The sequence below is a fragment of the Rhinopithecus bieti genome, unplaced genomic scaffold (genome assembly GCF_001698545.2).
Source record: "Rhinopithecus bieti isolate Rb0 unplaced genomic scaffold, ASM169854v2 scaffold_5002, whole genome shotgun sequence".
NCBI lineage: Eukaryota > Metazoa > Chordata > Mammalia > Primates > Cercopithecidae > Rhinopithecus > Rhinopithecus bieti.
This window is the reverse complement of record NW_016804830.1, coordinates 1,490,514-1,506,393: the sequence shown is the minus strand read 5'-3', so window position 1 is coordinate 1,506,393 and position 15,880 is coordinate 1,490,514. Positions and strand designations below refer to the sequence as shown.

Below are 15,880 nucleotides of genomic sequence, written 5' to 3'. Positions count from 1 at the left end.
CCCCCCCCCCCTTTTTTTTTGAGACAGAGTTTCGCTCTTGTTGCCCAGGCAGGCTGGTCTCGAACTCTTGACCACAGGTGATCCGCCCTCCTCGGCCTCCCAAAGTGTTGGGATTACAGGTGTGAGCCACTGTGCTGGGCCTTTTTTTTTTTTTTTTTTAAGAGTCAGGGTCTCTCCCTCCCAGGCTGCAGTACAGTAGTACGATCAGTTTACTGCAGCTTTGACCTCCTAGTCTCAAGTGATCCTCCTGCCCCAGCCTCCTGAGTAGCTAGGACTACTATTTTTTGTAGAGATGAGGTCTAGCTATGTTGTCCAGGCTGGTCTCAAACTCCTGGCCTCAAGTGATCCTCCCACTCCTGCCTCCCCAAATGCTGGTATTACAGCCATGAATCATTGCACTTAGCCCCGCCTTTTTTTTTTTAAGAGCACTTTTAGGTTCACAGCAAACTTAAGGGGAAAATACAGAGTTCCCGTATATTCGCTTCCTCCATACACTCACAGCTTCCCCCATGATAAACATTTCACACCAGAGGTCTACAGGTGTTACATCTGAGGAACCTACATTGACACATCATGTCTGCCCCAAATCTACAGTTTCACTTGTCTTGGTGTTGCACATTCCATAGGTTTTGACAAATGTATATGTACCCACCATTATGGTGTCATACAGAACTTTGGGTGATAATAAACTGTAAGTTCAGTGATTGTAACAAATGTACCACTCTGGGGGAGATCCACTATGTGGGGACAGGAGGTATATGGCAACTCTGTACTTCCTGCTCAATTCTGCTTTCTGCTGTGAATCTGAAACTGTCTAAATGGCATCCACCAAAACTTCCACATTCAAAATGTATCTGACTTGTTCAACTTTTAGAGAAAAAAGACAACCTTCATGGTTATTGTTATTTTTTTTGGGACGAGTCTCTTTCTGTCACCCAGGCTGAAGTGCAGTGGCACGATCTCGGCTCACTGCAACCTCAGCCTCCCGGGTTCATTTGATTCTCCTGCCTCAGCCTCCCGAGTAGCTGGGACTACAGGCAGGTGCCACCACGCCCGGCTGACTTTTTGTATTTTTAGTAGAGACGGAGTTTCACCGTGTTAGCCAGAATGGTCTAGATCTCCTGACCTCGTGATCTGCCTGCCTTGGCCTCCCAAAATGCTGGGATTACAGGCGTGAGCTACCACACCTGGCTGGGCCTTCATTGTTATTAAATGTAAATACAACAGGGCCAGGCTCAGTGGCTCATGCCTGTAATCCCAGCACTTCCGGAGGCCAAGGTAAGCAGATCACTTGAGTCCAGGAGTTCAAGACCAGCCTAGGCAACATGGTGAAACCCCATCTCCACCAGAAAATACAGAAATTAGCCAGGTAGTCTCTGCTACAGGGTTGAGTGGGAGGACTGCTTGAACCTGGGAGGTCGTGGATGCAGTGAGCCAAGACAGCACCATTGCACTCCAGCCTGGGTGACAGAACCACACCCTGTATACTGTATACAACTGCTTAGATAGGTACATGATTAAAGACAAGAGGGATCCTCCCTTGGTAATAGAAAATTTGGGTTAGGCATGCTCCATCCCAAACTGATGAACAACTGAAACTGTGCTTCAAATGGTGAATCTCTACCAACACATTCCCGTGGCTAAGTAGGAAGAACAAGGGTGAATGGGTCCGAATTAAGCTCAAATCTAGCTGAAGCACTCAACATTGATTCATTCCTTGGACCAATTACTTACTAAATCTCTATGAACTGGTATCTTGTTTGTACCATGAGGTTGCTATTTTAAAAATTAATGTTACCAGCTGGGCCTGGTGGCTCACGTCTGTAATCCCAGCACTCTGGGAGCCCAAGGCAGGTGGATCGCTTGAGGTCAGTTTGAGACCAGCTTGTCCAACATGGTAAAATCCCGTCTCTACTAAAATACAAAAAAAAATTAGCTGGGCATGGTGGCGGGTGCCAGTAATCCCAGCTACTCGGGAGGCTGAAGCAGTAGAATCACTTGAATCTGGGAGGCGGAGGTTGCAGTGAGCCTGGATCGTACTATTACACTCCAGCCTGGACAACAGAGCAGGACTCAGTCTCAAAAAAAAAAAAAAAAAAAAAAAAAACACCTAAAAATGCCTGGGATATAGGAGTCCAAATAATGTTAGCAGTAAAATAAAACCAGTATTTTATTCCCATGAAAAAAATACATATACAAACCTCAACTAAGTCCAAAGTGGTTTTTTTTTTTGAGGCGGAGTCTCGCTCTGTCACCCGGACTGGAGTGCAGTGGCCAGATCTCAGCTCACTGCAAGCTCCGCCTCCCGGGTTTACGCCATTCTCCTGCCTCTCAGCCTCCCGAGTAGCTGGGACTACAGGCGCCCGCCACCTCACCCGGCTAGTTTTTTGTATTTTTAGTAGAGACGGGGTTTCACCGTGTTAGCCAGGATGGTCTTGATCTCCTGACCTTGTGATCCGCCCGTCTCGGCCTCCCAAAGTGTTGGGATTACAGGCTTGAGCCACCGCGCCCGGCCAAGTCCAAAGTGTTAATAACATTTTGGTAATTATTCAAACTTTTTTTGAGGTTTTCACTGTCACACATGCTGGAGTGGTGGCACGATCATAGCTCACTGAAGCCTCCAAGTCCTGGGCCCAAGGGACCCACCCTCCAGCCTCAGTCTCTGAAGTAGCTTGGTCTACAGGCGCACATCCCCACACTCAGATTTTTTTTTTTTTTTTGAAACAGGGTCTCGCTGTTGCCCAGGCTGGTCTGGCCTCAAGTGATCCTCCCATCTTGGCCTCCCAAAATGTTAAGATGACAGGTATGAGCCACCATGCCTGGCCCAAGTTTCTACTTAAAATTTTCTATTTTACAAACTCACAGCACAAAAACTGTAGAAAAGAATATTTTATTGAAACAGTTTCTCAATTAACAATGGAGCAAAGTACAACTTGACTCAAACCTGTCCAACCAGCATCAACTGCTACTGAAATAATTCAAACATACAGAAGAGGTGGGGGTGGGGTGAGCGGTAGGACCCTTAGGCCCCATCTCTGCCAATGTGGCAAAAAAAAAAAAAGAAAGAAAAAAAAGAAAAGACAAAATGACTGACACAGCCAGGTTCATTCTTGTCGTGGAGCTGGGGCGGCAGCCCTAGCTTCTGCTACGGACAGAATACTGGAGACGGGCTCCCTAGGCATAGGCATGGTGGGTCAGGGGTCCCCATCCTAGCAGAGCGATGCACAGAGTAAGGCCAGCCCTGACCCTCCTCCTTCATCCACAGGCCTGCCTCGGAGAGAGGGAGGTGGCATCTCTACATTCACGCCACGGTCTCTCCTTTCCCCAGGACCTTGGGATAGGGGCTCACAGTAGAAAGCACATTTTGGTCAGCCCAGGGGTCAGGGGGTGAGGGAAAGGCTCTGTCTGGGAGGAGCCGAACAGCAGAAGAGAGGAGGCAGGGAGTTACAGGAACCTGGGGTACCAGGCTGCTGGAAAGATGCAGATTATAACAGAGCTTGCAGGATGCGGGCACCCCATGCCAACCACTATACGTGGCTTTCCTCTTCGGAGAGGTGGTGGGCTTCCTTCTTCACTGTGTCCCTCCCTCCCTCTGGCCACTAGGGGTCGGAAATACGAGTAAGAATCCTTCCAGATTTACTTCCACCAATCCAGAGGTACAGGTTTTTAGGCAAGGGGCAGAGAACTGCCCAATTTGCAGCAGGAAGCCAAGGAAACCCAGGGGGAAAGAAGCTGGATGGGAATGGGGGAGGGAGGCTCAGGGAAAGAGAAGCCTGCAGAGGGAGGAAAGAGTACAGATAGGCACTCGGAAACCAAACCTGGTAACCAAGGCTCTGAAGACACTGGCCTGAAAGAATGCTGATCGCATGGTGGGAGAGGAAGGGAGGGAAGGAAGGATCACCAGAGAAGAGTGGAAACTCCCCAGCAACCCCAGATACCCTTCCCATCACCAGGACCCATCAACCACTGGCAGCCATTCTCTCCCTACCCACAGGCAAAGAATTAAGACATAATAGTGATTTTTCCCAAATTTAGGGCCTATATGGGTAGGGAACAGGGAGTGGGGCTGGGGAAGAGAACAGTTTCCATTTTTAACCACAGAGGTACTGCACAAGGAACCAGTGAGCTGTCCCTCCCTTCCCCTTCTCCATACCTCCAATCACGGGTGAGAAAGGAACTCCAGCCGAGGGCAGGACCTACCCCTCCCCCCACCCTCGATGTTTAATAAATAGAAGTAGTGGGGAAGGGGTGGAGATGAATGGGAAAAACAGAGGTGGGCGTTATAGTTCGTCGTTCTTCAAAGGCCGCTTCTGTCCTGTCGATTGTTCTTTCTGTTCAGGTTCTGTTGGGAGTTTGGGGGAGCAAAGGAATCACGGCAGGTGAAACAGAGGAACCAACCCCAGTTCTTTGCAGAGGATTTCCTGAGACCCCACCAGGCTTCCCACTGTAGCCCCAGCTCCACCCTCACCTGCTCCAGGACCTCCTAACTCCAAAGGCTCAGTGTCTCCTGGCTCGGATCCTGCTTTGGAAAGGAACAGGTCAGTCTCCTCAAAAGGGAGGAAGAAGCTAAGGGAAGGCTGGGCCAGTTTTTCCATGAAGAGCCACCCAGTAAATATTTTAGGATGCATGAACCACATTTGGTCTCTTTGCCTACTCTTTTTTTTTTTGAGACAGAGTCTCTGTTGCCCAGGCTGGAGTGCAGAGTGCAGTGGCGCCATCTCAGCTTACTGCAATCTCCACCTCCCAGGTTCAAGAGATTCTCCTGCCTCAGCCTCCTGAGTAGCTGGGATTAAAGGTGTGCGCCACCATGCCTGACTCGTTTTTTTGGCATTTTTTTTAGTAGAGATGGGGTTTCACTATGTTGGCCAGGCTGGTCTCGAACTCCTGACCTCAGGTGATCCACCCGCCTCAGCCTCTCAAAGAGCTGGGATTACAGGTGTGAGCCACCGCGCCCGGCCTTTTTTTTTTTTTTAAACAACCCTTTAAAAACACAAAGGCCATTCAAGCTCATGGGCTGTCTAGAAACAGGCTGTGCCTGCCAGTTTGCCTAGCCCTGGGCTAATGCAACATCCACGTGCTCAACCATGGTTGCTCCAACTCACCAGTCTCTACTTTCTCTGGTTCTGAAATGGGCTCTGCATCTTCAGTCTGGCCTGGAAGGAAACCAGGGGTAAGACACAACCTCAGGAGGGAAAGGAGGCCATCTCCCTGTCCAGCAGAACATGCAGCCAGGTACCCTGTCCTCACCTGCTGGAAGGATGACCTTCTCCCCCTGGTCACTGGCAGTGGCATTGAGGGGTGGCTCTGCCCGGGTCCCATTCTTGTCCTTGGGCCGGGGCCGGGGCTTGGTAAACTTGGCCTTATTGAGCAGATACTGCACCTCTCGGTCCAGGGCCATCATCTTGGCCTCAATGTCTTTTGAGAGCAACACGGGCTTCTCTGTGGCGGGCAGCTTGGCCTGCTCAGCCAGAGTTGCATTCTTCCAGGCCTGTGGGTGAGACCAGGAGAGGCTCCGAGCTAGCCATGGAGAGAGCAGACATCTCTGTCCCAGATGGAATCACACCCCCAACCAGCCTCTTCCCTCAGACTGCAAATCACTGCCACCCCTGGCCTCAGTCCCATGAGGCTAACAGACTCCTCAGAAGGGTATTATAAAGGTTCTCCACAATGAAGTCCCACCCTGCATGTTTCTGGCTTACATCCTACTACTCTGGAGTGACTACAACTGAACAAACCCCTTGAATATTCCTTATTTTTATTTTTTTGAGACGGAGTCTCGCTCTGTTGCCAGGCTGGAGTGCAGTGGCACGATCTCAACTCACTGCAACTTTCGCCTCCTGGGTTCAAACAATTCTCCTGCCTCAGTCTCCCGAGTAGCTAGGACTACAGGCACGCCCCACCACGCTCAGCTAATTTCTGTATTTTTAGTAGAGACGGGGTTTCACCATGTTGACCAGGTTGGTCTCGATCTCTTGACCTCATGATTCACCTGCCTCAGCCTCCCAAAGTGCTGGGATTACAGGCATGAGCCACTGTGCTCGGCTGAATACTCCTTTCTTGATTCTCCACTTCTGAGCTGTGGCTCAAGAGTCCCCACACATCCAAAACAGTTTCTACTTCACATGCCACATCAGTCTCACCTAGCCAAACCCTGGACCATGTTCTGACCTAGGTCAAATCCCAGCCCCTCAAAGCAGCTTTCTCTATCCTCATGGCATGGGCATTTTGCTCCTCCAGTCTGATGACTCTTATGGCCATGGCTCTTGCTTGGGACTAATCAGATGTGGGCTCAAATACAAACATCTTTTGTCTTCAGATTAGATGCTAAGCCAGGAGGCAGGGGTTGCTGTGGCTTCCTCTCTCCACCTCTTCCACAGTACCTAGGATGGCAGCTAAGTATCTGGTTAAGTATTTATGAAGTGATTACCCAGGTCTCATTGATGACTTTCTCTAATGTTGTCATCTCCACCTCAGTGAAGATCTGGTCCATCTCTGGGATGAGCCGGGCCCCGCTGGAAGGCAGAAAGGAGACCATTAACCTCAGAGGGAGAGGGGTCTGTGGTGTGGGGAGTGGGAAGCTGGGAGGAATGAGAATCAGTGGCCTGGCAGGACTGCATACAGGGTTCAGGGGCTGCTTACTTGAGGAACATGCTGGAATGGTTGAGGAGATTATCGAGGGCAGACAGCCGTTCGGGCCACTTCTTGCGCTCCTCTACCCGAAAAAACAGCCCTTGGCACAGCTTCCTCAGCTCAGCCAGCTTCTCCTTCAACATCTGATGGATGTGGGATTGGGCAGAGGGGTGGAGGGACGACAGCAGAGCCTGGAGTCAGCCCCCTGTCTGTCTTTATGGGCTCAAGCCCCGGCTCTTCTCTCTCTCTGACCCTGGGAGAGGAAGGAGAGCTCCCATTCCACCTGCCATGTCCTGAGAGGCCCCTCACCACTGTGGTGGCTCCAACACCCTCATCCTCCAGCCAGGTGGATGCGGCACTGAGCTTCCCAGAGATCTCCTCACGCTGCTCCTCTGTGGACACTTCCTGGTACTCGGGCTGGTACAGCTTGTCCTGGGTGGGGGACATGCAAACACATGCACCCGCAAGCCCAGGGGCAAGGCCCGCAGAGCCAGGCGTAAGCCCGCAGGGGCTGCTGCCTCCTGCCCACTGACCTGGGTCTCAAAGATGAACGCTTCCAAGCTGTTGGCGGCTTTTTCCCGTTCCTGCTTCTCCAGGTCTCGGAGTGTCAAGTCTTGAAGTCTATAGGATGAGGAAGGGGTAGGGATAAGGGAGAGAGCGAGTGAGAATTGAGACTCTAGGTCAGACAGCCCTCCCTCCCAGGGCACCATCCCACACCCTGCCCACCCTGCACACACATGTACACACCATCTGTCCTCACTTACTTCTGCACCGACTGAGCCAGCTTATCCTCTGGCAAGTCAGGCAGGTCCAGAACGACCAGCTCCACCCCAATCTCTTCAACCATTCGCTGCTTCCTGGCGGGCTTCTGTTTCTTCTCTCCCTCTGGGGCTGGAGCGACGCCCTCAGGCCCTGCCTCTGCCTTCTCACTTGGCTTCTGGGTGGGAAGAGTCAGGGGTGTCAGGAAAAGCCTCTGCCCTCCTACATTCTCCATGTGGTCAGATACAAGGCAGGTGCCCGCTCCCTTAGTCTCTGGATCCACACTGGCCTTCCTCTGCCACAGCTCACCTGGGCCTCAGACTTGTCCCCATTTTCCTTTTCTGTGGCCTTTTCTCCCTCAGGGGCTGCATCTCCCTTAGGTTCAGGGGGCAGGGGCTGAGAGCCATCCTCCACCGGGGCCTCAGCTTCCTCCTTGAGCTCCACCTGCTCCCCAGGCTCATCCTTGCTCCCCTCTGCAGGGCTCTCCTCTTCCTCCTGGGAAACACCGCAGGCGCCTCACAGAATGACCAGGAGCAGAGCCTCCAGGCAGGCCTGGCTCAGCACTGCTGACCCCATGGGGGTTCCATACAGGTGACCGCTGTATGCAAATGGTCAATGGCCTGCTTGGACAGTGACAATCTAGCTGGACAAAGGAAGAGAATCTGGAACGAGGGGAATGGGCCTTGGGAACACCGGTCAAGAAACAGTTGAGAGCCCAGAGGATCCTGGGGAGTGAATGGTTAACACAACAGGGGCAGGTGTGGCCTACCCTCACCCCCTTCCTCTGCTGCTACCACCTGCATCCCCCACTGTCCTCCATGCTCCCCTGGCTCCACCTTGAACTCACCTGGACAGTATCAGTACCGTTCTCCTTGGCATCTGGTGTGGTACCGCCTCCAAACAGGCTGGAAATGGTGTTGCCAAGTTCTAGGGGGAGGAAAACCCAAAGACTCAAAAGGAGACCACAGCAGTGATTCCACCTTCTAACCCAAGGGCCATGCCCTGTCCACCTCCTGAACCCTCACACATTCTCTCCTGTACACGCATGCATGCCCATCTTACTGGTGAGAGTAGATTCCTCTTCTGGGCTGTCCTCCACTAGTGTCTCAAATACAGACTCCACCTGAAAACAGGTTCAAAATCAAGAAACACACAGGCTAATCCACCTTTTCATCACATACATCCTGCCAAAGTGGGTGCCTGCTCATGCACACTCCATGCCGTTGCAGGCCTCGTCTCTCACTTGCCTTTTCTAAGGACCTGGAGTTGGTTGCCCATCTCTTGATTAGGAGGCCTCCACGAATAGGGTCCCAGCTCCTCTTTCCCCAAAGAGCCCCCTACTTCTCCACTCAGTAACTGTATGAGCCATTACATCCATATTCCCAGATTTGTTCTTCAAAAACGGATTCCTGGCCGAGTACCTGGAGAGTACAGGCTTATGCTTGTAATCTCAACACTTTGGGAGGCCAAGGTGGGTGGATCACTTGAGGTCAGGGTTTTGAGACCAGACTGGCCAACATGGTGAAACCCTATCTCTACTCCAAATAACAAAAATTAGCCAGGCGTGGTGGCGGGCGCCTTGTAATCCCAGCTACTCAGGAGGCTGAGACAGGAGAATCGCTTGAACCCGGGAGACGGAGGTTGCAAGATCGCGCCACTGTACTCCAGCCTAGACAAGCAGACTCTGTCTCAAAAAAAGTAATAATAATAGTAAGTGGATTCCTGAGGCCAGGCACAGTGGCTCCCACCTGTAATCCCTGTACTTTGGGAGGCTGAGGCAGGAGGATCACTTAATCCCAGAAGTTAGAGATCAGTCTGGGCAACATAGTGAGACCCTGTCTCTATAAAAAGTACAAAAAAATTTAGCAGGATGTGGTGGCACATGCATATCATCCCAGCTACTCAGGAGACTGAGATGGATCATTTAAGCCCAGGTGTTCAAGGCTGGAATGAGCTATGACCATGCTACTATATTCTAGCCTAAGTGACAGAGTTAAGACCCCATCTCAAAAAAAAAAAAAAAAAAAAAAAAGAAGGTTTTTTCAAACCATTCAATAGTTCCAAGAAATTTACAATGCCTATAAGCATTTATAGGCTATAAGGAGGTCTGCACCAGATCACCGCTTAGCTCTGTTTAGAGCCAACATTTTTCTGATTCCTAAACTTTTGGTTATCATATCCTAATGCCATGTGGAACACGCTTTGGAAATGGCTGGCAGGGCCTGAGCCCCTGCCCTGCACACAGGGTCTCCTTTAGCTCTCACCCTGTCTAGACTGAGCACGCCACTCTCATCCAGGTTGAAGTGAGCCTTGATGCCCTTGGACTCGTAGTCAGGATACTTCTTGAAGCTGTCACCCACCCCTTTTAGCTTCACTGTGGTCAGATTCTGGGAGCCAAATACCCTGGTTGGGGAGGAAAGAGGAGTTCAGGGGGACCCATTCCAGCCCATCTCCCCCTCTAGACAACATGGCCTCCTGGCATGAGGCGTCAGGGGTACTCCCCAAGGGCACACTCAGGAGGATGGATGCATTCTCCAGAGAAGTTGCTCATAGCTGCCCTGTTTCAGCCCTGCAGGCCCACATCCTCCCTCACCCCCAGTCCTCATTGTCCAGCAGCCACGCCTCCCTGTCCCTGGAGCTCCCATTCTGCACCCCCGCCACTCACCGAAGATCTTCAGGCCCCAGGAAGCCCAGGTCACCGTAGTTGATGTGGAAGTTGAAATCATGGCTGTAGCGGTTAAAGGTGATGACTTTGCGTTGAGGGTAGGGCCCCATCCGAGAAAAAAGTACCCGTTTATTGTGCTTCAGGCTGTGAACCCCAGGCTCCTCCTCCACCTCCCTCGTGAACTCCACCTACACAGCAGGCAGACAGAGGCATACTGTTATACTGTTGCACACTAGAGAACCCAAGTAGGTCGTGGGGTAAGGTGGGGAATACCTCTTAGCAGAAAGACAAAGGGATGAGCCAGAGCAGACCGAAGGGGAAACCCCACTTGGGAGAGGTAAAGGGAGCTTGTCACCTGCTCAGTCAGTCAGGCTCACTCACCAGGATGGGGTAGACCACTGCATCTCGGACGACAAATGGCTTCACTTTAAAGGCTTTGCTGAGTGCAGCTGCCTGGTACACTGCCCCCATGGCAGCTGCTTCATCTGCATTGATGTTCTTCCCCAGCTCCTCCCTGGGAAAATCCCAAGCCTCAGCACGGCCTACCCTGGAGCATGCAACTGGGACTTCCCTCCCCTCAGCCCTCCAGCTGCTCAGCCCAAAGCCGTGCCCCAGGCAGAACTCAGCCCAGCGCTCTAGCCCCCACACTCACTTGCCCACGGCCTTCAGCAGCACCTCCTGAACTTTGGGGACCCGAGTGGCCCCACCCACCAGGATCACCTGCTCAATCTCATCCTGCAGTGAGTAAGAATGAGAGGTGGAACAGCAGGCACTTAGTGCTCTTCCTCAGCACTGACTCGTCCCTTGACGTCCCATGGGTTTCCTATGCCCTTTCCTACGGGCATTCCCACCTTCCCCTACTCGCTCACCAGACTCATTTCGGCACTCTGGAGGGCCTGCTGTACAGGCCCAGGCACCCGCTCAAACAAGTCTGCACACAACTCCTCAAATTCCACACGAGTCGCTTTTGCCTTGAAGTCCACATCATCCATCAGGCCTTCAATCTGGGGAAGGATGGGGACTGTCAGGGAGTTCTTGCCCAGGTCCCACTCTCTTGGTGAGTAGGACAGAAACAAAAAGAATAGGTCTTTGGGGAGGATGGTAGAGGGAGGAGCACGGGCCACGCCAGGAGCGAGCAGTCTAGTTCAGTGGCAGGGTCCCCCACCCTCTACGTGGGACAAATATAGCCTCAACCAGCCATTTGTGGGCACCTGTGCCATGTGGTCAGCGTTGGCACTGAGGACGGTTTTGAGCCGATTAGCCTCACGCAACAGCTTGGCCATCGCACGTGGGTTCTCCCGCACATCCTTTGCTCTCTGACCCTTGCGCTGCTCATTGAAAAGCCCAGCCAGGTGTTCTCGAAGCCGGAGCTCCATCTCCAGGCCCCCCAGGGTGCGGTCAAATCTGTTGAGAAAAGGGAGCAGGGAAAAAAGTGAAGAAAACATGGGGTCCCCACATTTGCACAGGAGCCTGACTCTCATCCCCACATGGCATCTTTCCTTCATCTCAGGGGACCTTGTTCATCTCCAGTGCCCCATGTGTGGACACACACTCTGCCCTCAACGCTCTACAGCACAGCTGACACCTCACAGTGACCCTTCTTCCACGCATTCATTCGACAGTGTTTACTGAGCACTACTTATGTACTTCCCTCTGGGAATACAAATGTGGCAGCGGGGAGAGAGACAGGGTCTGTGCTATGGAAAAGTTGAATAGTCGCATAAATGTGAAATTATCACTACGTCACATGTTGTAAAGGTCAGGGGACAATGCCTGAAGAACATGCATGGGGGAGACTCAAGCTACTGAGGGAGGCCCAAGAACATGTCCCCTAAAAAGTGATGCTTGAACTGAAACCTGAAGGATGAGTTCAGTGCAAGCATCCCTTGAACTGAAGAGTTCAGAGTTCACTAGCTGGAGGGGAAAGAACATTCTAGACAGAGGCAACAATGTTCATAAAGACCTTGAGGTGGGAGAGTACATGGCAAGTTCCAGAGGAGGACAAGCATCACTGGGGCTCAAAGAGCGAGAGGGCTCAGGGCTCAGACAGTCTGCAGAAGGTAGGGTTGAGACAGGCGCAGGGAAAGTTTTGGAGCCAGTGACAGATTTTTAAAGAAACAGGTTAATGATCAGGTTGGATTTTAAGAAGAAACCTCTAATATGAAGAAAGAAGTAAAAGGAGACGTCACTAGAAACAAGGAGATGTTTTTAATTCTGCAAATAAGAGCTGATGGTAACTTGGACTGGGTGGTAATGGTGAAGTCAGAAAAAGATGGCTTCAAGAAATAAGACAACAGGGTACATGTTCTCAGGATCTCCTGAAGGCTATGTCACAGGTCATACAAATAAAAAAAATTAAAAAACAATACAACAAGAGTGGTAAATTATTTAACTGGAAATGACAAGAGAACAAAACCATGATTGAATCTGACACCCAACATATGGCCTGCAGCTCCACGGATTTCCTTAGAATACGTTTCGAAAGTTCATGTCTTCCAATTTTCCCAAACTGTCCTCCCCTGCGCCCCAGCTTCCCCTTACTCTTTGTGAGTGGTCCCCTACAATGACTGATGGCTCAATCGGGAGAGCATTCCTGCAGCATGCAGGAAAGGAAAGCAGTGTTTCTCCTCCAAGAAGAAACTCTTGACTTGAGGGTCTTCACAAGAAGCCCTCCCTGCCAAGTACCCACTTACCCTACTCCCCGGATCTGCAGCTGTGGCTGCATCCCAGCTTCCTTAGTCTTCACCATCTGGTAGGTCACAATGGTGCATACAGTGCTGCCCGAGCCCATGTCATAGAACATGATATTCTGTAGAGATATCAAGGTAACTGTCACAGGAACCTTTTCAAACTCCAGGGTGCCTGCCTGCCCACCCGCCTGCTTCCAAGGGGCTGTCTGACTCTTAACATAAACCCAAACAGCTCCAAGAGGGGCTGGGAGGAGGCTATTGGTACATTTTGCCAAGGGCCAGCCCATGCAAACAAGATGCAAAAGGGACCAAGTGGCCTCCGTCCTTAGATTCAGTCACCCTGCATGTGTGGTCAGTCCTCCTGGCTCACCTGGGCAGTGGTGTTGATATCTTTCCGGCGGAAGACACCATAGCTGAGGGCAGTGGCGGTGTTGTCATTGATGAGCTGCAGCACTTTGAGGCCAGCCATGCGAGCAGCCTGCAGCACAGCTCGGCGCTCGGCCTGGTTGAAGAAGACTGGCACGGTGATCACTGCATCCTTGATGGGCTGCTCTACAGACGACAATAGAAAAGGGTCCCACCGGCTCCACACCTTAGATGAGGGCTTCTAATCTCATCACTAATGACATTTTGGACTAAGTAATTATTTGCTGTGGGTGCTGTCCTGTGCACTATAGGATGTTTAGCAGCATCCCTGGCCTCTACCCACTAGATACCAGTTGCACCCCTTAGAAGTGACAACCAAAACGTATCTTCATATGTTGCTAAATGTTCCCTGGGAGGCAAAGTTGCCCCTGTTTGAGAATCACTGCCCTAGATCCTGCGGAGCCTGGCCACAAAGGGCCCCACCTTGACCACTCACCTGCAAAATCTTCAGCTAGAGAACGAGAGTAATTGAGAACCATGCCCAACACTTCCTCAGGTGAGAACTGCAGCTGCCTGAGGGGAGGGAAGGTAGTTGGAGCCAAGGAAAGTCAGGCATTAAGGCGGCACAATCAGGAACACACACCAATGAGGAGCCCAGCAGAGTTGCTGAGACCACCTTCCCCAACAGAACACTCACGGGCTGATCTGAAAGTGCACAGTCTGCCTCTGTGGGTCGAAAGTCAGCTCGTGCTCCGGGAAGCGGGCCTGGTAAAGAGCTACATGGGGGTTATCTGCCTGCTTCCCCAGGAGGTGCTGGAAGTAACGTAGTGTAGCCTTTGGATTCTTAATGGCCTGAGGGGTGAAGAAGGAGCAGAGTATTAGGCTCCCAAGTCCACCCATTACCTACCTCTTACATCACAGAGACTGATAAGGAAACAGACTCTGGGGGCTGCCATCTCCTCTCCTCTGCCCACCACTCTGGTGGGAACTGCTAGCTCTGGGAAGGGGGACTGCTAGCTCACCATGCTTGCTGCACTGTCTCCAAAGAATCTTTCATTTTCTTTCAGGGTCACAATCACTGGGGTTTTCCTCCGAGATTCCCTGAGGAAAAGAGACTTTGGGCCCAGGTGCCTGCAGCAGAAGGACTCGGAAGCCTCGACACTCACACACATTTAACCACTCAGATGCCGAAGTCTGCTGTGGGCACTATGACGAACACATTCACACTTGGAGCCCAGACTCCCTCGTTCCCCACCCTTAACATAGGGGCCACCCTCACTTATTCAAGACAATTTCCATGGGCACTCCAGGTTTGACGATGGCCACCTTCATGGACTCACTGCCCAGGTCCACAGACATCACTGCCAGCGTATCTGAAGGGAAAAGAGGTTTGTCAGTTAGCTCTCCCTTCCCCCACCTTCCTGAGACCCCCTCTAATCAAAGCATACCACTTTCCATAGGTAAACGAAGATGGACAAAAGACATAAAGGTCTGGACCTAACAACTCAAGAGACTTCTGACCAAGAGCCCCAAGCCTGCTTCCCATAATGCATCCTTCAGTCATCATTTATCCATTTGCTCCCTCTACTTGGGTACATACCACTCAGTGCCAACAGGTCTGCCAAGAGCACAGCCACCAAGGCCCAAAAGACTCGCCTCCTCGGCCTCTGCCTCCTAACTTTGACTGTCATTGTGCCCCTGGGGGAGGCAAAGAAAGAAAACACTTCAAACTGGATGCCCGGAGTGAAGGAGACAGAACCACATCCCAGAACGGAGAAGCTGTAAGATTCATACCTACTCCATTCTTACCCAGGGCAAAGCAGCCTACTTCTCCCCCTCCCCCACCTGATGGGTACCAACCACTCTCTCATCATCCCAGCAGCGCCCACACAAAGGCCCAAGTGAAAGAGCATGGGTCCTCAGCTATGCCACATCCCTAAACAGAGAAGCTAACAGGACAAGACTAAGGGAGACCCGAGCCTTTCGTCCACCACACAGGCAGTGAGTGGCGCACCGCAGCACTGTGCCTGTTGTCAGACACCTGGGGTGCGGCCAGGGATCCCCGCCCAGGGCTCAACCACCGCCCCACACCTGGAGCTCCCCCGCTGGCGGGGAAAGCCAGGCTGGGCCTGGACGGGAAGAAAAAGGTAATGACGTTGGGGGTGGCTAGGATGGAGTAAAGGCCTGTCTCCTCCTCGGCATCCCTGCGGGTTGTCCCGCCCCCTCTCTTTCCCCACCTCACTCCCCGGCCCCGCTGTGCCCACAGACGCAGTGCCGGGGCGGTAAGGTTCCCCGCCCGGCAGGTATCCGGTACCCGGTGTTCACCTAAGCCTCACCTGACGAAGGCGGCGGCTCCCACTCCTGGAAACGGATCCCGCCCGCCCCAGCGCGTGGGGACAGACCGGGGGGCCGAGCTGCGAGCCCCGCGGTGCGAGGCCGAGCGCCCGGCGTCCGCGCGGCCCTCCCTTGCGCTCCCGACCCGCCCCCGGAGCTCGCACGCTATCTCCCCTAGGAGGGGTGGCTGGTCCGCACCTCCATCCACCCCCGCTACCTCTTGCCTCCGCTCCTGCGGCCCCAGCTCTGGGACACACGCGGCACGAACGTACCCACGAGGCCGGCAGCGCCCCCGACCCGCGCCCTTCACAACTCCCCTCGGTTTGCAAACTGTTACATTAGCCACCAACCTCTTGGCGGCGTCTGGCGCACCAGCCGGCCCCGGACGCGGCGCGCGCTCATTGGCGCCTCGGCCGCCCAGCCCTGCGCCGCGCGC

At 52.6% G+C, this 15,880-nt stretch overlaps 1 protein-coding gene across 7 annotated transcripts; it reads right to left on the bottom strand.

Moving 5' to 3' along the window:
* Positions 1-2,874: 2,874 nt before the first annotated feature.
* HYOU1 (hypoxia up-regulated 1) lies at positions 2,875-15,880 on the bottom strand. 7 transcript variants are annotated; one of them, XM_017870533.1, is made up of 26 exons: positions 15,662-15,880; positions 14,711-14,808; positions 14,390-14,483; positions 14,133-14,211; positions 13,808-13,962; positions 13,607-13,683; positions 13,115-13,296; positions 12,748-12,863; positions 11,266-11,458; positions 10,924-11,058; positions 10,707-10,789; positions 10,436-10,568; positions 10,055-10,242; positions 9,654-9,792; positions 8,452-8,512; positions 8,237-8,316; positions 7,699-7,884; positions 7,395-7,567; positions 7,164-7,251; positions 6,940-7,062; positions 6,640-6,773; positions 6,428-6,512; positions 5,248-5,488; positions 5,103-5,153; positions 4,469-4,519; positions 2,875-4,342 (listed from the first exon to the last, which is right to left on the bottom strand). In XM_017870533.1, exons 2-26 carry the CDS (start codon positions 14,799-14,801, stop codon positions 4,281-4,283), a joined length of 3,000 nt encoding a protein of 999 aa, XP_017726022.1. In that variant the 5' UTR covers positions 14,802-14,808; positions 15,662-15,880; the 3' UTR covers positions 2,875-4,280. The 7 variants fall into 7 exon arrangements, with proteins under 7 accessions (XP_017726022.1, XP_017726019.1, XP_017726023.1 ...); XM_017870530.1 differs by having other exon boundaries at positions 4,469-4,522; positions 15,795-15,874; XM_017870534.1 differs by having other exon boundaries at positions 15,795-15,874.